This window comes from Macrosteles quadrilineatus, unplaced genomic scaffold, assembly GCF_028750875.1.
Source record: "Macrosteles quadrilineatus isolate MER2022 unplaced genomic scaffold, UCM_ALF_1.0 Scaffold_2__2_contigs__length_208266976, whole genome shotgun sequence".
NCBI classification, from domain to species: domain Eukaryota; kingdom Metazoa; phylum Arthropoda; class Insecta; order Hemiptera; family Cicadellidae; genus Macrosteles; species Macrosteles quadrilineatus.
The window spans coordinates 18115664-18140892 of record NW_026542595.1 but is presented as its reverse complement, the minus strand read 5'-3'; the positions used below and the strand labels follow the sequence as shown (position 1 = coordinate 18140892).

General features: G+C 35.2%; 1 protein-coding gene across 1 annotated transcript in view; it reads left to right on the top strand.

Moving 5' to 3' along the window:
• Window positions 1-25229, top strand: part of LOC128985567 (stAR-related lipid transfer protein 7, mitochondrial-like) — a 101485-nt gene that overhangs the window by 63709 nt on the left and 12547 nt on the right. The window contains exons 5-7 of the mRNA XM_054405176.1: window positions 4002-4184; window positions 10096-10180; window positions 18057-18271. Coding sequence (XP_054261151.1) covers window positions 4002-4184; window positions 10096-10180; window positions 18057-18268 — 480 coding nt within the window. The 3' untranslated portion in view covers window positions 18269-18271. The remainder of the gene's footprint in view (window positions 1-4001; window positions 4185-10095; window positions 10181-18056; window positions 18272-25229) is intronic.

Here is a 25229-nt window from a genome sequence, read left to right as displayed (position 1 = left end):
TTTGATTTTCTGTTTATATTTCGTTGTTATTTCGTCACCAGCATGGCAACGCGTAAGATCCATGTTAATTTTTTCAAATTTTTAAACTCATTTTTTGCGCTTATCTTTGAGCCTATTTAAATTTATAAAGGGATTCTGCACACCTACAGGAAAATAGCTTTCTAATGGTATGCGTAGATTTTCCCTACGATGCACACGAGCTGAGAAAAAAGGTTTTAAAGAAACATGCTTGCCTATTAATATATAGATATATATAGATTAGTTTAACAAGTACTTAGGTTTGCTGAATCAGGGAGGGTAAAACTGTTTTTTTTTGTTTTTTTTTTTTTTTGTAAAATGTGAATAGTTAGTAAGAAATGAAAACATTTTCCAAATTTGATCAAAATATGTTCACAAACAAGCAAACTACAACAGTTTACTTATTCTCCATAAGAATAACATGAGAATTTTAAATTTAAAATTTTTTTAAATTTTCTCCGTAACCATTAGGCGCATAATAACGCTTCAATATATTAAATTATTTGTTTTTTTAAGCTCTACAATATGGTTTGGAAAGAAATTGCTAAATTTTATGTTTTTTGGGTCAAAAATGGGAAAACCTATTTTTACCCCATAAAACCCCCCGTAAACCCCCGTTCCCATGGTCCGATCATGCTGGATCGCGAACTCGTTCGAATAAACGTACGTTTACACGTTTGTACCAAGTTTCATCAAAATCGGATCATTTTTGCTCGAGTTATCGTGCTGACGGACACATATATATATATATATATATATATATGAATTTGAACGGATGGTGTTTTTGGCCTCTAGGGACCTCAAAACGAAAAAAAAATTGGTCCCGCGTCCAGGTCTTACCATGAGTACTACGGTAATAGCTTATTCCCTATATGGGAAATTCGCTAAAATTCAGAAATATTGGCGAAGTTGTTATTTCAAATTAGTAACAATAATTTTGTTTATTGAAGTGTTTTTGTACGAATATTGGTTACCTACCAAGAAAATTCAAAGATTGTAAATTTATCATTCTCATTTTATTCTTATGGAGAATAAGTAAACTGTTGTAGTTTGCTCGTTTAAGGATATATTTTGATAAAACTTGGCAAATTTATTTATTTTGACCTAGGCTATTAATATTAAAAAAAAAAAAAAAAACACTTTATTATCCTCTCTGTAGCAGCAAACCTAGGTACTTATTAAACTCAATTAAAATATATTTAATTTAAAATCAAATCAGGCAAATGGAAACTCACTTAATCTGCAGGTTTGCTGCAGTGGGGGTATTTTGCCTATTCCAGGAAATGCAGGGACGGTATCACGACCTGTGATTGCAAGGAAAATGAAAGATTAATGCAGATTTCTGGAGAGAGTCGATAAAACAAAACACTAAACAATTTTTAATTATTTTAGTGATTAACGGCCGCCATTTTGAAATGACCTAATTAAACTCGACCATTGACAAACTGGGATTATATATCGTATTCAAGAACTTGTAAGCCAAATTTAATTAAAATCGGTTTAGGCGTTTTGGTATTACAGTACATAACCAATTCATAGCGACCCAGCATCCTCTTACGAGCGCCCGTCATTACGGGCGACCAAGGTCCTTAAAAATTCGGGTCCGAGCGGTTTTACATTCTTGGTCTCATATATTATCTTATATATTATCTTCACCCTAAGTCGCAGGATCACCGCCAGAACTGAAATATTTTTCTGCTACCCATACTCACTTAGCTGTCAGTGTCAAGTCAAGACGATGATGAGAAGAACGAGTTAGAGACCCTGACGATTCCATGTAAGATGATGATGCATCAGTAGCTGATGAACAATATGACATGGTGGTTAAAGAGGCGAAACTACCAGTTTCTTGGTTAATTTTCCTCACAACTTTAACATGTGACACAGACTCATGGTCAGTTTTGTAATAATTGATATTACATAACTGGATTATTTTACTTTAATTAATTTGTCAAATTTAGTTTTTCATTAAAAAATTAGTCTTTTTCTAATAAACTGTTGGTTGTATTGCTTTTATTATGTTCTTTTTCGATTCTGCATCCTAAGAAACATAGAAAACAACACCTCACTTGCTTGGATCCCATAAATAAAAATTTTCTCAAAATCACTACCCCCATAAACTTTAACCCCCATAAAATGGTACTTCCACCCCCACAATCACTAGGGACTCTTCAGATTCCAAAACCTAATGGTAATTAATTACTACGTTTCCTGCAAGTTTCATGAATGGACCAATTTTTATGTTTTCTTAGGTGAGTTTTACCTGTACATTGATTTATCTCAAATAAACAATTGTACAGATAGTAATGATGTAATATTAGATTCTGCCAAGTGGGAAATGAAACCAATGTTTAGATTAAGAGAGGTGGGAGTACTAGAAATAGAAGAAATTATCAGTTCCCTACATGGTCAAATCTACATTAGATTGGTTTTGTTCATACCTTGAAAATAGATTCCAGTTTGTCCAATTAACTAGTTGTTCTGATAATATAATTTCAAATCATAAATCACAATTTAAAAAAGTACGATTTGGAGTTCCTCAAGGATCAATTTTAGGGCCCCTTCTTTTCATATGCTATTAAAAAATATATCAACTTCACTATCAAACCCTGAGAAAGGCAGTATATGTTTATACGCCGATGATACTAACCTAAAAATCTCAGATAAAACAATAGAACAAATTGAAATTTTGTCTTTCCTAGAATTAGGAAATATTGTTCAATTTTTCAAAAATCATAATTTACAGCTAAATGTTGAAAAAACAAATTATATATCATTTAAAACAGCTCAGTCAAAAACCACAGCAGAACCTGTTGTTATGATTGATTCCGAACCTGTTGAACAAATTCTTAGCACAAAATTTCTCGGTCTACTAATAGATGGCAACCTAAATTGGAATGAACATGTGGACAAAATCATATCAAAAATTAATTCAGGTTTATGTGCCTTGAGAAAAATGGCAGATTTATGTAGTCAATCAACACTCAAACTAATATACCTTTCCTATATACATTCCCATATATCATTTGGCATCTGTCTTTATGGCTCCACCAAACAAGAAAATCTTGATAAAATTCAAAAATAAGCAATTCGGATCATTAAAAATCTTAATAAAGAAGTATCCTGTAGAGAGCATTTCAAAAATCTTCAAATTATTACAGTTTATGGACAATATATTTATGATACAATTATGGTTTACAAAACTTTGAATTCAAGCAAGCCATTAATAAACCATTTAACTCACCCATACAATACCAGAAATAAATCAGAAATCATACCCACTCATCACAGATTGCAACTCTATAGGTACAAAAAAACCATCAAATGCAGAAGCAAAGTTTTTTAGAACGTTACCTAAAGAAATAAAAAAAGAAAAAAATGTTAATAAATTTAAAATTAAGTTAAAAAATTATATTACACCAAATCCTATTTATTCAATTGAAGAGTATAACCAGTTGTAAATATGTATTATACGCTATAAGCCCTGTTAGCTATAAGGAAATGACACTATTCCGTTGTTACTCATGTACACATTATGAATAAAAATTGATTTGATTTGATTTGATAAGTGAAGAGTCTCATATTTATGTTATTATGTTATTAGGTTCAGTCAATATCTTTCAGCTATGATTGCATAATAAACATATTATTACCTGAATTTTGTTGCTACCTTGACCAGCCTACTAAAAAAGTTTAGCAATTGGATTTTGAGAATTGAGATTCGATTTAGTAAGTTTCTGTTTTGGATTTGAGATTTGGAATCTCTGGTTTTGAGTTTGACCATAAGTTAACTACATTCCTGTCCTGAAAAATGCCAACCTTTATTTTAATTCCGTCCAAAAAAAAAACAAGAACAAAACTTTTTGGGTTTTGAATATTTCTATTTAGGAATCATTTTAAGTTGTATAATAATTCTACAGTGTCATTTTGCAGTCAGATATAATTTAAGTGCATTTGTATTGATTGCTTGATTTTATTTTCAGAAATTATTCAGTAACAGAGATTATGTGTTTAAACGGCGCTACAGAATCGACAAAAGGCGTAATCTAATATTTCTAGTAAACCGCATTACAGAACATCCGTCTTGTCCAGTGGTTCCTTCTAAACAGAGAGTAACAGAATACTGGTCATACATGGTCATCAAACCTACCACAACATTTGATAAGGTAACACAACTCATTTGTTTTTTACTTGAAAATAAAAGTGAGTACTAGATTTTTTGTTTGTGACAATATTAAGTGCCACAATTGTTTTCAGAGCAGTAAAAGCTGGTTGAGCAATCATATTTTGTGTTTTTTTTTCATGAAGTAAGAAAATAAAAACAACATATAGGATAGATGAATTAAAAATATTTTATTTATTAAAATTATTATTTCATCTCAGAAATATTAGCATCTATAACAAGTGTTATAAGTTTAGATGTGGGCATTAGGTACATATTCTTTGTAGAAATTATTATTTTGTCTCAGAACTATTAGCATCTATAACAAGTGTTATAAGTTTAGATGTGGGCATTACATACATATCCTTTGTAGAAATCATTATTTCATCTCAGAACTATTAGCATCTATAACAAGTGTTATAAGTTTAGATGTGGGCATTACATACATATCCATTGTAGAAATCATTATTTCATCTCAGAACTATTAGCATCTATAACAAGTGTTATAAGTTTAGATGTGGGCATTAAATACATATCCTTTGTAGAAATTATTATTTCATCTCAAAACAATTAGCATCTACAACAAGTGTTATAAGTTTAGATGTGGGCATTACATACATATCCTTGCTAATATCAGCTGGTGATCTCACAGCACTAGTTCGATTCAGCCAGTTAACATTTTCTCAATCTCAGACAGATTTGTCAATTAAGGCCTAAACCTAAACCTGAATCTATATGAATAGGCCTACATGAATTTATTTCCCCTTATTACAAAACACTGTACACATTCATAATAATTGTTGAGCAAATTAAACTGGTCACATTTTCAAGTAGAGTGACCAGTTACGGAATAAATCATATATAAATAAACAAATACGAGTCTAGCATCAAATGACAAATATTTTATCCGTCCGCTATAACATTTGGAGCAAATTTAGTATGGGAACACACAATCAAGAGCTAAGGCACACTGTTATACTAAAGAGATGATGGGATAACTCAGATTGAATAATACTGTAATAGCCCGGAAATATTTGTTTTATATTTAATAAGAAAAATTAAATAATACATCATTTAAAAATTTCATAAAACTCGAATCATACAAAAAGTAAACAAGTTAATTAACTACTTTTAATCAGAGGTGTTGGTATAAAGTCCAGTTGAGAAATATTACTTCTCTAATACCACCCCTTAACGTTTATCAACTTATCCAAAGTCCGATTGACTGGACCAAGTCTTGATGTCGGGGGTTTTTGTCTCCTTTTCCTGGTACAACAGTTTTCAGTACGTTGCATACATACATTTTCTCTTAGTTGTCTGTTCAAAAAAGCACTTGAGAAATCCAAATGTTGAATATTTGAATTCAATTCTGGTGCTAGAGCCATAAACATTCTGAAGCCCGCTACACATGGTCAGTTCGGTGTGTCAGTTTGGTGTGTTCATTTCTAACTGTCACTTCTAACTGAACGCAGCATTTGCATCCACACGGTCAGTTCGGTGTGTCAGTTCAACGTGCTACCTGGGGGTGTAGTCTAATCCTCCCAGGTACGCTTCCCTTCCTGGGAAGTCGTACTCGTTCGTATGTATTTTCATAAAAATGTTTATTTTCCTACACACGACAGATTTGTTGGTGATGAGATGGATCTCTTTCACCTTTCCTACAATACCTAAAAGAATGATATGATTACTAAAGTTATTATTTGTTGTGAATTGTATATGACTTAAATGACAATAAACAAACTGTAAACAAAAAATTACATCTACAGTACACCGGACAGAACTAACAAATAAATTTTCTTCAGCTTATTCTTAAGTATGAGAATTCTACTAAGGAAGTGTGTTTTATCTATGGTATAGGTTATATAATGACGCTGCGTATGCTCAAATACCAAAATTTGACTAACTGAACTGACGCGGCGGTACACACGCTCACTTCGGACTGACATCAGTTCGGTGTGTCACACCGAAATGATGAATTTTCATCAGTCCATCAGTTCAGTTTTTTGATGTGAGCTCACATCAATTTGGCGTACACACGATCAGTTCGGTGTGTCAGTTCGATGTGAACACACCAAACTGACACACCAAACTGACCGTGTGTAGCGGGCTTGAGAGTGTAGTTTCTCACAACTGGAGTAAAAGTCTTTTTGTAGTCAATATAGGCTACTTTTGTACATCCGTTCAAATAAATTCTATACAAGGGCAAGGGTGTTTTTTAAGTAAGGGCCATTTTTGTGTATGTAAAATCAGCCTTATGTACTTGGATAGAGTTCGCAAAAACTAATGGATTTTTTTAATGAATCCATTTGAATTAATCATCGAAAACAATCTAAAACAAACTTTTAAAAAATTGAGTTAATTCAAATCGAAACCTCGCAATTGGGCATCACTGGTTTAGTGGTTAGAGCGCGGGACTTCGGTTTTAGAGGTCCCGGATTCAAATCCCGCCAAATCACCAATGGACTTTATCCATGTAATAATGCCGCAACCCCTAGGTGTAGTCTGAAGTAATGTGAAAATAATTCCTGGCCTGTGCCTAGCAGCCTAGGGGGGGGGGGGAATAAAAAATTAAAAATTTGGCATCAGTAGTTTATTAGTCTGCTTATGCTCTGATCAGTGTTACCACAACAACCAATAGAACTGCTCTATCTAATGTTGGAACAAATAAATGGTGTGGCAGAACTGGATGTTTAATAAGAAATAAACAAGACAACAATTCCGTGGTTTACATTGCAGCCAACTGTTTGTTTAGCTTCTTTGTTTGAGCCGTAGAACGTTCTCACTCAACTCAAACGTTCTCGTTCTTAGCCTCTTGAATCCTTTTAGTCGAATCTCGAATCAAAATCTTTCCTTGAGATTTGGATTCGACTTATCCCTACTTTTAATGGTACCCTTGCTTCAAATCAAATCAAATATTTATTCATCATTAAATAACATGTTTACAATGTTTACAAATAAATTTGACAGCTGTTACCAGGCAACAGTTTTGTGGGTTTGAATAATCACAACATGCTGTATTAGTTATGATTTTAAATAGTGCCACAATGTTTCCACAGAAAGCAGCACAGAAAACTATTTTACTTTTGGATTATTACAAATATATTAAACTCCAATTGCAACACACCTGTGCACTCAACAACATTTTCTCCAATGTTAAATATGTAAACATAAAAACCTTTATAAAAGTATTATAAACAATGAAAGGGATGGAAAATAATAGTTGTTAAGCGCAGCAACGCGCGCCGGGTAACTGCTGGTGCTATATATAAAAAACATTATCAGAAATATACACACTATACAAAAATACAGAACTATACACATTTTATAAGTCATGCAAAAGAAAAACCTAGGTAGGCCTAGTTAGCTGGTGGAAAAACGTCTTAATGTGCCAAAGAGGATATTCAATCGGGATATACCGTAACTTAAGATTGAATAAAACACCAATTAATAACAATTTCAATGACAAATGTTTACTAGTAAAAATAAGTAGGTGACTTCGATAGAGTCCGGTCATTCACAGGTTAGGACAAAGAAAATGAATTATAATTTTAATATGATATCGATAATTATATTTATTAAAAATGTCTGAGCATTTTGATAGTAAATAATTGTAAATTAGAGTCCAAACCCAATAAATGACCTGACGGTCATCGGTTTAGCCCAAAAATCTGTTTCAGTATATGACCGCTTGAATAAAAACTTATTTGCTTGCTTACGTACAGAAACAGATAGTTTTTGATTAATATACACTCTTAATATTAAATATTAGCCAAAGAAATCACCATTTCAACAGCTTTTTTTCACAAAAATAAGATAATAAAATATGCCTTACCTGCAGATTTCTTATAGGTAGAAGCTAAAAAACGAAAATTCAAAACATGTCCAAGATAAATCATTAAAATAGACACAAATTATTAACAATAATTAACAACGGACGATTTATTATAGAGAATAGAGTATGTACAATAGAATATTTCTTCATATAAAAAACTACATCACTCCTTTTCAGCATGTTTTTTCCCCGGGTCGTTCCATAAATACCAACCTTCTTAATTTTTCTAATTTCTGCATATCTTCTTTAGATAGGGGAGGTCAGATCGACGTTATTTACACAGATTTTGAAAAAGCGTTTGATACAGTCAGTCATTTGATCATTTTGTCTAAACTGAATTATTACTGGTTTTCTAATGATGCATTAAAACTTTTCTCCACTTATTTATTTAATAGAAAGCAATATGTCATGTTCCAAGGGTATTATTCTAATGAATTCATTGTTTCATCTGGTGTCCCGCAAGGTTCTAATTTAGGTCCTCTACTTTTCACAATTTTTATCAATGACATTGATTGTTGAATGTACAGTACTCATCATAGTAAAGTTTTTCTATATGCTGATGATTTAAAAGTATTCAAAGAAGTAAACACCGTTAATGACTGTATACTTCTTCAGGAAGACCTAGATCGTATAGAAGGCTGGAGTAATAAGGGCTTAAAATTTAATCCAGATAAATGTTCTGTCGTGAGGTACACAAGACGTACGCAGAATATCATTAATTTTCACTACTCAATGAATGGTGCTGTCCTTCAATCTCTTTATAAAGCCAAAGATCTTGGAATTACAATTGATGACAAGTTTTTGTATGCAGACCATACTGCTGAATCCTGTAACTTGGGTTTTATATTCCGATCTGGGAATTTCCTGAAAGGCATGGACTCAAGCTACTATATTTCTCCCTGGTTAGGTCTAGACTTGGATTCGGTTCAATAGTGTGGTATCCACATCATGCTTATCTCATTGAGATGATAGAACAAATTCAAATAAAATTCCTACGGTACCTACATTTGCCCGGACTTGCCTGGGTGCCCAGTCTCCTGCCAATGTTTGAGGCTTTATAATACATTACCCCAGGGTATTGATTTATTCAACTCGACCCTAGCCTCTTACAGAAATCAGTTGAATGATAATTTATTTTAAGAATAATTTCATAGTACCATGGCTGTTATCTCAATTCAATTTGTTGTGTTTCAATTTAATTTAAGTAGTTCATTTTCTGTTGTTGTACTGTTGTTTATGTAAAGTGTTATTTATTTAATATTGTGTTGTTACAATATTCTTCTTCTACAATATTCTTCTGGTCATGATGAAGAAAAATACATTTTGACACGTGTTCACACAAAGTATATGTACTGTTTTATGAGAATTTATACTATGCTGCAATGTAATTGGACTTAAGTCTGTATTGTAGCATTTAAATAAATAAAAATAAAAAAATAAAATTACTGATACCGCACAATGCAGTAGCGATTGCGGGAGACGATCGTGGTATCGCCGAGACCACAACATTTACTTATGGGGGTTGCCGCGACTTTGACAATCATCGATTTATACCAATTATATAAAAATAATTATTTCCCAGTAGGACTTTGCAGGCAGTAGGTTCAAGATCCCTGGTCTGCGCGGTCATGTAGACGTTATCATCGTCCCTTAGTCCCGGCAAAATTCTGACCATTTCCCGTGGTCATGTACACATTTTCATCTTCTCCCGTGTTCACATAAACGTCATTGTCGTCATGCACCATTGTGGTTACCGATGGTACGATCTTCGCAGACGTTTCGGGTACTGGTATTGGAATTGTCTTGTGACAATCGATTCTCGATACCGATACCAATTTCCAACTACTGGTGGTATCGGGAAACGACACATACCCATTTCTAATAATTGTTTTGGTACAATAAAACACACATTTTGTGCATTTTAAGTGTTTATTGATGACATTCCAGTAATCCAGCAGTATGAATGAGAGTCTTCTGTACTGTAAATACATACGATATGAAAAACCACAATAAGATTTACTTCTAAAAATTGTCCTTTACCAACCAAAGGTAAATGTAATGCAAGTTATGTTTTCTTTTATAGCCTGGAATAGAGTTCAGTTTGACATATTTTGACAATCCTGGAATTAAAATGCCATCTACACTTTCTCTATGGATCACAATAACTGGTAAGTTTTTGGTAGACAAACAAATGGTAGACTTTTATTTTTGTATAGATACAAAAATACCTTTTAAAAAAATACATCAGAGAAAATGTCCAAATTAAATTATTTTTAAAATACTATTTTCAATCATGATTTATTTATTTTACATAGTTATTTAAAACTGAGCTAAAACAAACTGAAATGCCATTGTGTTTGCAGTGTGCACGATACACGCCAGTAGTAATCAAAATGGGTGTTCTGGGACAGAGGTGTTTTTGTTGAAACCTTGAAAAATCTGTGTGTTTTCCTTCACTTTCTGTTGAATTTGGTGAAAAAGTGATGAGTGATGGTTTTTGAGTGAATTTTGATGAAAATGGTGGTAAAATCAGTAAAAAGCTGAAAATCTGTGAGAGAGGAGGGGTCAATGACCTCCCCCTTGTCTGGTCACGTGAAAGCTGTTTTTCCTAAAAAGGGGTGTGTCGTCCAGTGTTGTGTGGTCAGACAAGAAGGCGAACATTGGGTAGACATAGAAGTAGACTTGTATTGGGTGTTTTGATCAGACAAGAAGGTTCGTACGGGGTGTTTTGGGTAGACAGCGGTGTGTTTTGGAGTGCTATGACAGCTAATTAGGCTCGCACTAGGTGTGAAGCTGGAGACACGCGTGTTCATGGTTTGCAGTGAATTTTGCGAAAAATGTTGGTAAAATTAAATTATGAGAAAGTAGGTGTCTAGACCATAGATCTCTATATAATACAACTAGATCGCTGGCTGAGCGTTAGGATTTCGAGCCGGCGTAGCGACGGCTACCCCCCCCACTAGACCCTGATCCGCGGCCGTGATGCATTCATAGTAATAGAAAATCAACTAAGTGGCAAAGCCTTATTACTTCTCTGATCAAATCTTTTAACATTAAATTAATGAATTACGATTACTTTTGTTTGCTGTTCATCGTAACCATTCATGTATTCTTTTCTAAAGGAATGAATACGTGTTATTTTATTCTGATTCTCTTGGTCTTATAATAAAACGACGATAGAAGGGAAAACTAATGTTTGCTTTGCTAAACATTTTATTGAGCTTTTTGTTTTAAAATATGATTTTAATGATACAAATATTGACATGATTCTAACTAATGAAGATTTTTAGTTGTCGAATGTTTTACGTAAAATGTGAACGTATACCGGTATTTTTTTAAGGTTCACTCAGGAATGAAAGCAGTATAGTACAACATTTTAGTGAAATTGGTTTAATATATTAATACTAAACAGTTACAAAATTATAACAATAACAAAAGCATATTTACCACGTACATGCATACGTAAAAGTACAGTATACTGTTATCATGTTCCTACATGTGTTGTTGAATAGAATCAGTTTGTTTAATCTTTGCCTCAGCCCAGTTGAACTTGGGTTAATTTTGCAAGTGCTAATTTCAAAAAAGCTTCAAAAAACGCACTACTTTCAAAATTTGGTAAATTTCTTTCAAATTTGTAAAGGTTTTCACTACTTTTCCCAACCTAAGTAAATTAGTTTTGCAAATATTATTAATGCTTTGTATTTACTCTGGTTTACTTTAAAGTTTATTAATTTAATGTTTTTTCGTAACTTTACTCCTTGGCCCCTAAAACTTAGGTTTAATGTAAAAATTTGAAAGTTTTTACGAGCCCCATGTTATTCTTATGGAGAATAACATTGAAATTGAATGACTTTGGTATGGTCATCTGAATCGTTTAAAAACGTGCTAGAGACTTGAAATTTGGTAGTATTGTAGTATGAAATCCTAAGTTAATGGTGAAATTTGCAAAAGTCCCATTTTTCAAATTTTAACCCTCCCAAAAGTCCTAAATGGCGGACATCTAAAAACGACAAAACACGTTTTTTTAAACTACTATAACCCAAAAACAATAAGAGCTATCCAAGATTTAAATTAATTTTCCATGACGTCACAAGTAAACAGAGGATCTGTGACCACGTGGAGTGAGGTAGGTCGGCGACTCAGCAAGCTACCTTCACGTGGTGCAATTCAGGTAGCTCATTCAGATTCATCACCTTTTTACTCTTTCACTCACCGAAAAGCCGTTTCTGGACCAGCCCCTAGCAGACTAGAGATTTGCCCATTTTCAAGTTCAGCTGGCTCGTGGTGACAAGTAGTATACAGGGTGTTTTTTTTAAAACTTGCATCTTTATTTATGTAAAAACCGCAGGGCTGTGCGAATCCAGAAATTTTGGTTCGAATCCGAATCATAGCTGTACAGATTTTATCGAATCCGGATCGAATCCAAATATTTTAATTAATCCCGAGTCGAATCTGGGTCGAATCCGAATCTCAAATTTACAGCCATTATCGAACCTGGATCGAATCCGAATCTGAAATTTAAAGCTTTTATCGAATCCGAATATTTAAACCTGTCCAGAGTCGAATCCAAATCCGAGGAAAGTCAGCAGTACCAATTTTCACATTTTTAGACCACATTTTTTGGGGTTGAAATAACTTAGGGAATTGCTTACAAAAATTCTTGAAATGGGCCAAATAAAAAAGTTATAAAATTTAGGCCTACCTATTTGAAGTTTTGAAACTAAAAAATTGGGCATAAGTTAGGCATACCACCTAGGCCTAAGTTACTCGCTAAAAGTGATGGACTACCAATTTGTGTAGTCTAAAACATAGGTCCAGCCTATTATACACCTCGGTGTTAATCCTCCACACAAGCCTATGTCTGCATTACTATTACAAGTAACAACTCACACTGTGAGGTTAAGTTTACTGATAGCCAAGATAGGGTTCAAATGCGACCTACACTAATGTGCCTAAAGCCTAACACCAAGTTGGTCAGGTTCCTAACATGAACCAGTCAACAGCAAATCGGAGAGCACAAGTAGTTTTTTAGTGTCTAAAAAATTATATTGAAAATTATATTCAATCAGAATCTAGTAAATTTGAATATCGAATCCCAACTCGGATCTATTTCCAAGAAATTCGAATATCGAATCCGAACCCGGATCTCTTACCAGTAAATTCGAATATCGATTCCGAATCCGAATCCAGTTAGAAACAGTAGATTCGTTCTCGAATCCGAATCGAATCCCTAAAAAGATTCGGATTCGATTCGTTTTTCGAACTATTCGCACAGCCCTGAAAAACCGCAATAGATAGAAATATGCTGTTTGCGGGAATCATCTATTGACGTAGGGGGCCCAATTGTTTTGAATTCAACGTTACATTCACATTCCCCCTCTTTCCCCCTGCCCCCAACTTAATTTTTTTAAATAGCAAGGTACCCCTTGTGACATATCAAATGAAAGAGCATGAAAAAAGAAAATGTTTGATGAAAAAAAAAATGAAAATCGTTTCATAAATTTGCGAGATATTTCCCCCCCCCCCTTCCCCGGAACTTTATTTTTTTTTATAGCAAAGTACCCCTTGTGACGTATCAAATGAATGAGCATGAAAAAAGAAAATGTTTGGTGAAATTTATTTTTCATTTGGTATGTCACAAGGGCGGGTACCTTGCTATTAAAAAACAAGTTATGGGTAGGGGAAAAGGGGGGGGATTATCTCACAAATTCAAGAGCCGATTTTAAATTTTTTTCACCAAAAATTTTCTTTTTTCATGCTCTTTTATTTGATATGTCACAAGGGGTACCTTGCTATTTAAAAAAAATTGTGCCCCCTACGTCAATAGATTCCCGCCAACTGCATATTTCTATCTATTGCGGTTTTTACATAAATAAAGATGCAAGTAAAATAAAAAACACCCTGTATATGTGTCTGTCCTACTGGGGGATCCAATATGGGCTCTTATGGGAATAGCTCCCCACAAAATCCGGAGGTGTTCTCCAACCCCACACATGGAGTATGTATTTTTGTCTTGTGCTGGGGTTTAATATATACCTTATGGGGGCAAATTCAACCCTTGCTTTATTGAATGGTTCTGGACCGGACCCATGGGTTGTTTTGGTTGGGCTGAATTGTAGTCATCTTGTCTCTTGGCTTTTATCCTCCTGGCTGTCGTTAGTGAAGAGGCTAGTCCTCTTCATGCACTCGGTTGCTTCTCCCAGTATTATAAGAGAACGTGTATCAAAAAAGCACTGCTGCTTCTCATCCCTTTTTTGTGTATGCCCAGACTCTATATAGGACAACACTCGCCCGTGAAAATGGATGATGTGTATTTGGAAGCGTGCCAGTCCATGGACAGCAATACTGTGTTTTCCAACGCCTCTTCAAAAAACGCAGTTTTCACTGCGACCCCAGAAAGCGTGGTTTTCACTGCGACACCTGAAAGCGTGGTTTTTACTGCGACCCCAGAAAGCATGGTTATCACCGTGTCACCGCTGCTTCTCGATTCAGATGACGACTTGAGATCGTTTGAGCTCACCGACGAGGAAGCCGGTTCCAGCGTTTCTCCTATTGTCGGTTCTAGCCTACCCCTTGACACTAAGGTGCAGTGTCCAATCTGTGGTGTACGTGTATCGAAGCCCTACTTAGGAAGACACAAGAAAACCAAGAAATGCTCTAACGCTGCAAGGGCACAAGAGACAAGAGCTGATATGGTAGTTGTTCAAGCTACTCCTCAAGAGAATAAGAGTTCACGGTACAGTGTGAAGGTTGCTCATTCAGAAATTGCACCACCTGCAATTCAGATAACTAATAATTTTTCTGTCTAATATTGGTAGTTTGTTACCCACAACATCGCCGTGGCTCGTCGCATACAGCTTATATGTGCATAAAGGTTGGAATTATTCTCAAATACTGTACATTCCTTTTGAGTATTACGTGTCTTCTGAGTTGAGTCGTTCCGTGTTTAGTGACGTTACTTGTCTTAGGATCATGTGATCATGGAATGCTCTAAAACATTACCATAACCATAAAACCATAAAAGGAAATGCATTATGGTCACGTGATCATCTTAGAATGTTCAAGAACATTACCATATATGGTCATGTGTTTCGATGATTGTGCAACAGCCCGGTCTTCCGTCAGTCTTCTCTGAGAGGTGGTTGTGAGAGGTGCTATTACATTTTTCGAGTCTTTGCAATTAAAATTTTGTAGTGCGTGTGGGACGCAAAATTCTAGGGGGGGAAGAAACTAGTATTCACCTAAGTCAGGCTAGGCCTACCCCTAGGCCACACTCAAATTTCTTCCCCGGAGTGCTCAGAAGGAGCCGAGAAAAATCCAGGGGTCAATACGAAGTTGTCACGGCTTTGACTGATCAATTTATTAAAAATTAATCGAAGGCTCAGAGCTCTAGAAGCGCTCAAGAAATCCTGCCGACGCCCAGTTGGAGCTATATCATCCCAGCCTTCGCTAACGTGTTCTGGTAAATTTTGCCTAGCTTTAAGAATGACTCTGTAGGGCCGACGAGTATTCAATCTTAGCTAATGTGATATAAATACTCGTTTTAAACTATAAACTATTTGGCTAAATACGTTGGTAAATAATATAAAATCGAATATAATGTAAAAGAGCCACTCCTACAGAGTCGTCGGGGCCTAATTAATATAATTGAACGGAGAATTTAACGTGATAGGTTTAAAATAATTTTAATATTAATATTCGTGGCTGATGATTGTTCAAATCAGCCTGCTCCCAAGACTTGATTCTTTCACCCGCCAAAGACGGGGTTTAGAACTTAGACGACAAGTGTCGGGGTATTAAAACGGTGAAAACGAGATATAATTTAGACATGATAATTATTTGTTAAGCGAACGGAGAAATCGTAATTTCGAAAACTAATTAATTAAAATTAAATAAACGATAGCCACCGCTAGTCACTGGCAGGCAGGAACTGGCGGGTCAAAACTCAAGTTAAGTTATTAAATTTAGACAATTCGAATAGGGACTTTAATACAGCAAATATGAATAATAAATTAAGAATTGCGTGAAATGATAATAACGTAAAACGTGAAAAGGGCCTAACTAGTAGGGTAGCTAACCTTCGTAGTAAAATCGTAGTGTCGTGTCGTCGTATCCGTAATTTGTGAAGAGGCTTCTTGCAAGCTAGTCGGTGGTCAAACAACGAATAATCTTGTCCGGCTCAAATCATGATTTCCTCGGTCGAGGCTTAATCGCTCTGGTGGTGAGTTTAAGAACTAGCCAACAGCTGATCGGAAATTCACCTGTTGAGCCGGTCTAGTTGTCTTGTTACTTACTTACATATAAGCCTCGGGCCAAATCACATCGGTTCAAAATCGCGTTGCTTTGAAAACTGTTGATTTTTATATAATGTTGATTTTTGAGCCAAGCAAAGCTTGGCCTATAAGCTTGAGAGATCAAGCACACAAAGTCAGAAAATCAAGCTCAAGCCGATTTTCTCAGAACTCAATAAAATAATGCCCAATTAAAAGTAAAAGCTTTATGTAAGCGAGGATCATAATCACAAAATTGAAAGATTAGGCCTACGCTTTTGCCGCGATCGCGGATATCTACGACAACATTTCTCCGCGGGTGACAATGACGATGTCTCAGCAACCACAGGAGATGTTCAATACTTTGCCATGATTGCGGAAGACGATAATGACCGCGATTGCGGAAAAAATTATTTCCCCGTCACCATGGATCGTGGGAGATATTAGGGATAAGGGATTGAGCCGTGAACGCGGGAGACGATGATGATGTTATCTGATGATGTCATAGGTTTGGTTGCAATCACGGTAGACTATGATAGGCTAATCTTCATGCGTAGGCTTTTGCGGCCGGTGTTATTGAAATCCATGAGTCTCAGTTAATAGAAACTGTCAGAAACAGTCTGGGCCTAGCCACTTAGGATGCCACTTCATAGTAAGAGCGAAATGTCTGACAGTGAAATACAACTGACGACGCGGCTGACGCCAAAACCTTCACCATGGATTTCTATAATAGGCTAATGTTTCTTCCATGACTACGGGAAGTATTCACGATTTTGCCGTGATCATGGAAGACGACGATGACCCCTCGGTTACTCAGGAGATGCCGTGCCAAGCTAAAGTTTAGGCGGTAATACATGTGATGTTGTTAAAGATTATAGGGAGAGGGGGCCCGGCGAAAAAACTTGCAGGGAGGGGCCTACGGGTAGGATGGGAATTTTACATTTAATTTTTTTTTATTATCTCTGTAACCGTTTGGTATACAAAAACGCTTCAATATACAAAATTATTTATATTTTTCAGCTCTACAAAATGGTTTGGGAAGAAATTGTTAAATTTTGTGTTTTTAGGGTAAAAATGGGAAAAACATATTTTTATCCAATAAAACCCCCCATAAACCCAGTTCCCTTAGTCCGATCATGCTGGTTCACAAATTCGTTTGAATAAACGTAGGTTTACTTACACGTTTGTACCAAATTTCATCAAAATCGGATCTTTTTTACTGGATTTATCGCGCTAACAGACATACAGTAATTATAGTAGTAAATAAAGCACAACTGAACACCCTGAAATAATTATTATATTACTTGAGGACCCATGCTGCTGATCCAGAGGGGGGGTGAAGGGGGCGACTGCCCTCCTCAGGCATACATACATATATAAATATATTTTTACTGCATGTAATACTGTAGATTATACACATTGCGTAATATAATTGGTCACTCAAACTTTGATAAAAATGCCATTTTGGAGACTTAGTTTACACCTATTTTTGGGGGGGGGGGTACCCTCAAACCCCCCGGTTCGCTCCCCCCCTTGTGACTGTTCTAGATCCGCCACTGCTCCGCAGCATTGAAATAAATATCATATCCAAGAAATAATCAAATTTATGATTTTGATTGTGTATCTTAATAACAATATATTAATACAGTATCTTGAACTTAAATGATTCAAGCGATCAATAGAACAAATTAAAGCCTATAATTTTCTGATTATTTTGAGTTTAAAACGTATAAAAAACATAAAAAGTAAAAGTAAGTAAGTTATTTGGTTTCAGGAATGCCAGATTATCTCAAGAAACTACGGCTCGCAGCATTAGGTATGGCTAGTCGTCGAGGCGACAACCCGAGTCCCATGGCTCAGTTCGGCAGTGACAACGGAGGTTTGACTACGGAAGTGGACACAGATATATCAGTAACCAGCAATACCACATCTTGTGCCTCTACCAGGTTGATGGAGAGCCTTAGACAGACACTCTTCTTGTTTTAACTGGTACTGACCAACACATACTTTTCATAGTATCTTTGAATACGGATAAAACTTGACATTCCATCCCATGTTCAAGATGAAGCCAGTTTTGAATTACCCCTTTGAATGCCGCAGTGTCATGCCTATTTCTTATGCATAAATTGCTGAGCTTATTTCAAAGGAAAATGCAGTATTTTATATAAAATGTCATATAAAATACAATATTAGAGATATCCATGTTTTCTTTTATTTGTGCATGAATAAATTCAAATTCTCTATAAAATGGTAAGATATCAAAATATTTCAAAATAAATCGGGACCAAAAAAATATTTTGTTAAAAGAAAAATTATTATTTTATAAATTTTTTTACTTTGACTTACTAGGCTTATAACTTTTGCTAAACAATAATTTTTATTCAACACTAGCTGGCCCGACAGACGTCGTCCTGTCCTATTGTGGTTTTATGTCACATGCTCGTTCATTTTCAAGATGAGCTCGTTCGCATGGCTCAATCACGTCCTGGTTGAAGTTCGTTCGCTACGCTCACTCACCTTTAGGTTGGAGCTCGTTCGCTGCGCTCACTTGCCTTCAGGTTAGCTCGTTCGCTACGCTAACTCGCCTCCAGGTTGAAGTTCGTTCGCTACGCTCACTCACCTTTTGGTTGCAAATTAGCTGTTCTCATAATTAAAAATAAATATAGTGCTGCACCCTGTTGGTAAACCTATTAACTTTTTAATGCTATTGAACATCACAGAATCAAATTGTTTAGTTGCATCAGCTGTTAAGATTCTTTAATTCCATTTAAATATGAGTACTCATAAGGTTAACATGGGAAACTCCAGAGCCACTGGGGCGGAGCCCTATTGACGGATCTGCACCAAACTTCACACAAACCATCCTTGAATAATGCTTAATAATGCCTGAAAGTTTCATTACAATCTGTCAAGCGGTTTTGGAGTCCATAAAGGACAAACATACAAATATACAAACATACAAACATACATTGGATTTTATATATATAGATAACAGTCAGAAAGAGCAGAAAATGGAGATTAACCCATTGGCCATGTATCACAGAACTGTTCCGTGATGGCTCTATTGGGCTCAAAATTTGTATCACGGAACATTTCCGTGATGAGTACAATGCCACTTAAATTGGTATTTTCTTTTTTTATAATAATAATAACTAAAGTTTATTGTTAAAAAATACAATTAATTACATCTAATTGGCTTAGGGTAGAAAAAATTAAATTCATATTTTCTTTTTTTTTCACAAAAACATATGTTTATTTATTTATCTATTTTTTTTTTAATTATTATCTAGGGAAATGTATTTTAAATACATGTTAGGTGCAAAAAAATATATATGTTGGCTTTTTAGGCAAAAAATATTTGTTTACCTTTTGTTATACATTTATTTAAATAAAATAATTATTGTAGGCAATTTTATTTTGAGTACCTAAATAAACCTAACTTGCTATTTTGTAACTTCAAAAAGAAATGTTTTATAAAGTTATAAGAAAGCCGAAACGAGTCTTATCGCAATTTCTGTCTGTATATCTGTCCATTCTGTGACTCCGTCTGTGACGCCAAATTATCATTTTACGCGGCCTACTCCTAGAAAACTAGAGTACCAATCAAGGTTCTAATCATTTTTCTGTATTTACTGGATTGGTGAGAGTGTCTTGGGCTATAAAAACATGGCCTCTCTTCTTTGAAAACAAAATAACAAACCATCAAAAACCCAATTTAGTTTGATTTTTGTCAAATTTTCTCCCAATGTTTCCTATTACATTTTATGAAATAACGATCAGCTGTTTGGATTAGTTCTCACTTCTAGCTGGCACTGATATGTTTACATTAAAAGTTGTTTACAAATACCGCAACCATTTCCGATCAAGTTTTGTTAGCACATCCAAACCAAGTGAGATTAGAAACGTTGTGCCTTACTTAACCTGTTTAATTAATCGCAAGTGCAACGTGTTCTTGAGTTTTTATAACCGGGGAAAATACCGTGAATCACAATAGACCGTGGACAATAGACAGTAGACAAGGTCAAGCGCAGGGGTAGGGGATGTGTTGGAGGTCATTGCTCCTCAACTTTCTCTTTCCAGCGCACCAAGAACCCACCGCAGTACCTCAAAGTGACACTGTAGTGATCGGAAAATCACATTTTAATCAAAATTATTTTTTTTAGCGAATTTCCCATATAGGGAATAAGCTATTACCGTAGTACTCATGGTAAGACCTGGACCCGGGACCGATTTATTTTTTTGTTTTGAGGTCCCTATAGACCAAAAACACCATCCGTTCAAATTCATATGTATATATTTATATTTATATACTAGCTGTACCCGCGGGCTTTGCCCCGCTTAACTTCATAAGTATTCGCACGGCCCAATAACGTCCTGGTTGAAGTTCGTTCGCTACGCTTACTCGCCTCCAGGTTGATGTTTGTTCGCTACGCTCACTCACCTTTTGGTTGCAAATTAGCTGTTGTCATAAATGTACAAGAAATAATAGTGCTGCACCCTGTTGGTGCAAGAAATTAAAAAATTTAAAGAAGTCATCCCTTTTATTTTTTATAATACTTTGATAAAGGTTTTTATGTTTTAATATTTAACATTGGAGGATTTAAACGTTTTTAAGTGCAAAGGTGTGCTGCGATTGGGGTTTAATACATTTGGACTTATTCAAAAGTAAAATAGTTTTCTGTGCTGCACTCTGTAGAAACACTGTGGCACTATTTCAAATGATGACTATTGCTAATACAGAATGTTGTGATTATTCAAACCTACAAAACAGTTGGTGAAAGTAAACATCTGCTTTTGAATTATATTTATTTGTAAACATTGTAGATCAACAAGTCTGACATTGGTTCACTTAAAACCATCTGGGGCAGAGCCCTTTTGACGGATCTGCACCAAACTTTACTCGAACCATCCTTGAAAGATGCTTAATAATGCCTGAAAGTTTCATTACAATCCGTCGAGTGGTTTCGGAGTCCATAACGTATATACACACACACATACATACATACATAGTTCCTCTTTTATAGAAATAGATATATATGTGTCTGTTAGCACGATAACTCGAGCAAAAATGATCCGATTTTGAAGAAATTTGGTACTAACGTGTAAACCTACATTTATTCGAACGAGTTTGCGAACCAGCATGATCGGACTATGGGAACGGGGGTTTATGGGGGGTTTTATGGGGTAAAAATAGACTTTTCTTCCCATTTTTGACCCTAAAAACACAAAATTTTACAATTTCTTTTCACACCATTTTGTAGAGCATAAAAAAACAAATAATTTAGTATATTGAAGCGTTATTGTGCGCCTAATGGTTACGGAGAAAATTCCAAAAAACTGTAAATTTAAAATCCCTGTGTTATTCTTATGGAGAATAAGTCAACTGTTGTACTTTGCTTGTTTATGAACATAATTTGATCAAATTTGGAAAATACATTAATTTTTTACTAAACTGTTAACATAAAAAACCACCTTTTTACCCTCCCTGTTGCAGCAAACCTTAGTACTCTTTAAACTAATTCTATTTAAATAGGGAATAAATATTATATTTTTAAGGAGGCATTTTAGTGTAAATCCTATCAGGCTAATGGAAATTCTCTTAGTCTGCAGGTTTGCTGCGGCGGGGGTATTTTTTGGTACCGATCGATCAGGATAATGCATAGATCCGGTTGAATGAGGTATGGAAAAACGAGGTACAGTAGAACCTTGATTATCTGGGGTAATGGGAGACCAGGGATAACTGAAAACCACGGTTAATCCAAAACACCATAAACATGTATTGCAAACCCATAAAAACGCCTAATACTATATAAGTGGAAATTAATGTGATGAATAATTTTCATTTTACATCATCAAAATGCAATTAGTATTGTGCAATCGTGATGTGTTAAGTTGTTAACCTTGGTTCAGTAATAAAAACTATAAGACATAAGATATGTTTATTTCCAGTAGACATATTACAAATTTATTGGAAGAGTCAAACATTTTTCTTGCAGAGAAGTTGTCAAATTGAGAAGTGTGTTACAAAGTGTACTTTGAAGTCTACAAAATAAAAAAAATTGCATTTTAAGTTAATAAATAGGTCTAAAACTAATATCACAGAGTCTATCACTATCGAAAAGTAAAAAACAACCATTTGAGATTAGCAAAACGTAACAAAATTAGACAGATTGAACTACAAGGCATTAGGTGAAAGAACAATAGTTAGACAATGACAACTAAAAACATAACTTTGACGAAGGAAGGTCTAAAAAGTCTTTGAGTTCGTAAAAATAAGGATTAACAGCTAGCCATTGGAACAATTTCTGTTTAAAATAATTATATGGGAGAGAAAACATAAATGTAGGAATCTTATTAATACATTTCATGCCCAGTATTTCATAGCTTTTCTTGGATTTCTCCAGTCTAACATAGGGAATGTCAAGTTTATGTCTGAAACGGGTATTGTTCTGGACATCTTTACGGCAGTTAAAAACATTTAAATTTTTAAAACTAATTAAAAATAAATTTAAAATATACAAGTTAACAACAGTGAGAATTTTAAAATCAATAAAAATTTGTTTTTGTTGTTCAACACCATCAACTTTGGTCATTTTTCTTAAAATCTTTTTCTAAATTACAAGAACCTTTTTTACATGTGGGCTATTTCCCAAAAAATTATTCCATAGCTAAAAAAAAATATAATGCTGATTGGAAGAGGCCATATTAAACATTTATCAGACAATCTATCGGTATTACATAGCTTAATTTTCTAAAAAGGAACTTTTAATCGACTCAGCCTAGTACAAAGTTGGTTTATCCAATGTAACACCAAGAAATTTTACATGACTCCATGGTACTCAATGTTAGACACCATGGTATCTGGAAGTTCCCTAAGACTAAAAACTAGGTCCAAGGTTTTGTCCTTATTTAAAAGAAAGATGTTGGCAGCAAACCATTCTGTGGCCCTATCGATTCCATGAACAACAGAATTTTTGAGGTTAGATATGTCTCTACTGATATTAAGCATGGTGGTGTCATCTGCATATTGACAAATATTTCCATTTAAGTTACAAGGTAGATCATTCACAGCAATAAGAATCAATCAGACCCCTGAGGAAAGCCACAGTTGCTAGTAGCAATAGAGGAATTCTCTTCTATGCAAACCACCTGCCTTCGGTCCGCGAGGTAGGTCTCAAAGAGACTGAGCGCACCACAATGGACCCCGTAATACTGCAGTTTGCACAGTAGGATGCCATGATCAACACAGCCAAAAGCCTGGGTCCGCGGGATTGGCTAACTCTGGAACTCGCTAATCCCATGTTAAACGCCCTATCTTCAAATTTGGTCGATGAGAGGAACTCGCTAACTTGTTCGATTTCGGAATTGGCTAACTCCGGAACCCGCTAACCGGCCTCTAGAGCCAGGTTAGCAAATTCCGTCCTAGTACGGAAGTTGCTAACTCGGTCCCTCGGCGGAACTCGCTAACTCCCAATCAGAAGCCTTGCGCACCGACCAATGAGAGCCAAGCACGAAGATTGCTGGCCAGTGTTGAAAAAGTGTAGTACCTACCATCGTATCGGTACCATAATGTTGTATCCTACGAATAATTAGGAGTACTGTAAGAGCAATGTATTCGATAAAATGAATGTATATTCAGAAGTATGTTTTTTATTATTATTCTTATGATTATTATGAGGACGGAAAATTATTATAGTCAGTCTTACCAATACCATAGACTAACCAACACAAGTAGACTTCAAATCCCATTGTAAATAATTATGAAGCTCGTTTTTGTGTTTAGTTCATGTCCGGTGACACTGATCGCTATTGTCGACAAAATTTTGTTTCTATTATTTTATAGTTAATTTCAGTGGCGGTTCTAGGACCTTGTCAAGGGGAGGGCTTGGGGAGTGTGGAGCACCCCCCAATAACGCAGGGTGGTCCGGGAATTTTCAAAGCCGTTTGGTGACTTTCTAAAGCCATTTTTAACACCTAAAACCGTGCCCAATTGTCCATAAACTCCCATTTCACCTGTTGTTTGCCATGAACAAATAGACATTTAAAAAACTAAACTATGACGATTACATTAATGAATTTCAAAACACATTGTATCCTCCTAAAAGCCGTTGGGTGACTTTCTACAGCCAGTTTTAACGCATAGAGCTGTGTGCAAAACCTCCCATTTCCCCATTTATTTGTCATGAATAAGTAGACATTTTTAAAACTAACTATGACGATTGCATTCATAAATCTCAAAACATATTGTAGGCTAAGGCCATATCCTCGTAAAATCAGTTTACTGACTTTCTAAAGCCATTATTAATGTCTATATCTGTGTCCAACTGTCCAAAAACCTCCCATTCACCTGTTATTTGTCTTTGTCATGAGCAAGTAGTTATTTTAAAAATCAAACTATGACGAACATGCATTCATGAATTTCAAAACATAGACCTACTGTAGACTACGAAACCATATCTCCTAAAAGCCGTTTGGTGACTTTAAAAGCCATTTCTAACGGCTAGAACTGTGCCCAATTGTCCTAAAACCTTCCATTTCACCTATAATATTTCATTGTCATGCAAGCAAGTAGACAGGTTTTTAACCTTATGTTTTTCTCCGTTTCTCTGTCACAATATGTATAGTATCAAATTCAGTAATAGCTTAGACTATATAAACTTTAACACTAGTGTTTATTTAGTCAATGGTAATAGGCTACTGGTGCTACCGCTGATTGCTGATTGATGCCTGTGTAAAGTTAGTGGCTAGCAGACAATTTGACCACTAACTATTTACGAAATCAGCTGTTTCACCGTCCTCGTTCGCGCACTCGGCGCTCGCCTTTGCCCTATCATGTCAACAGCTGACTGGTGTAAAAATTGGATGATGCGTATTGATTCCATGGCTTAATATTGTTTCATTCGTTGTGCTATTGTCCACAAAGTTTATCTTTATCTATGTGGAACTT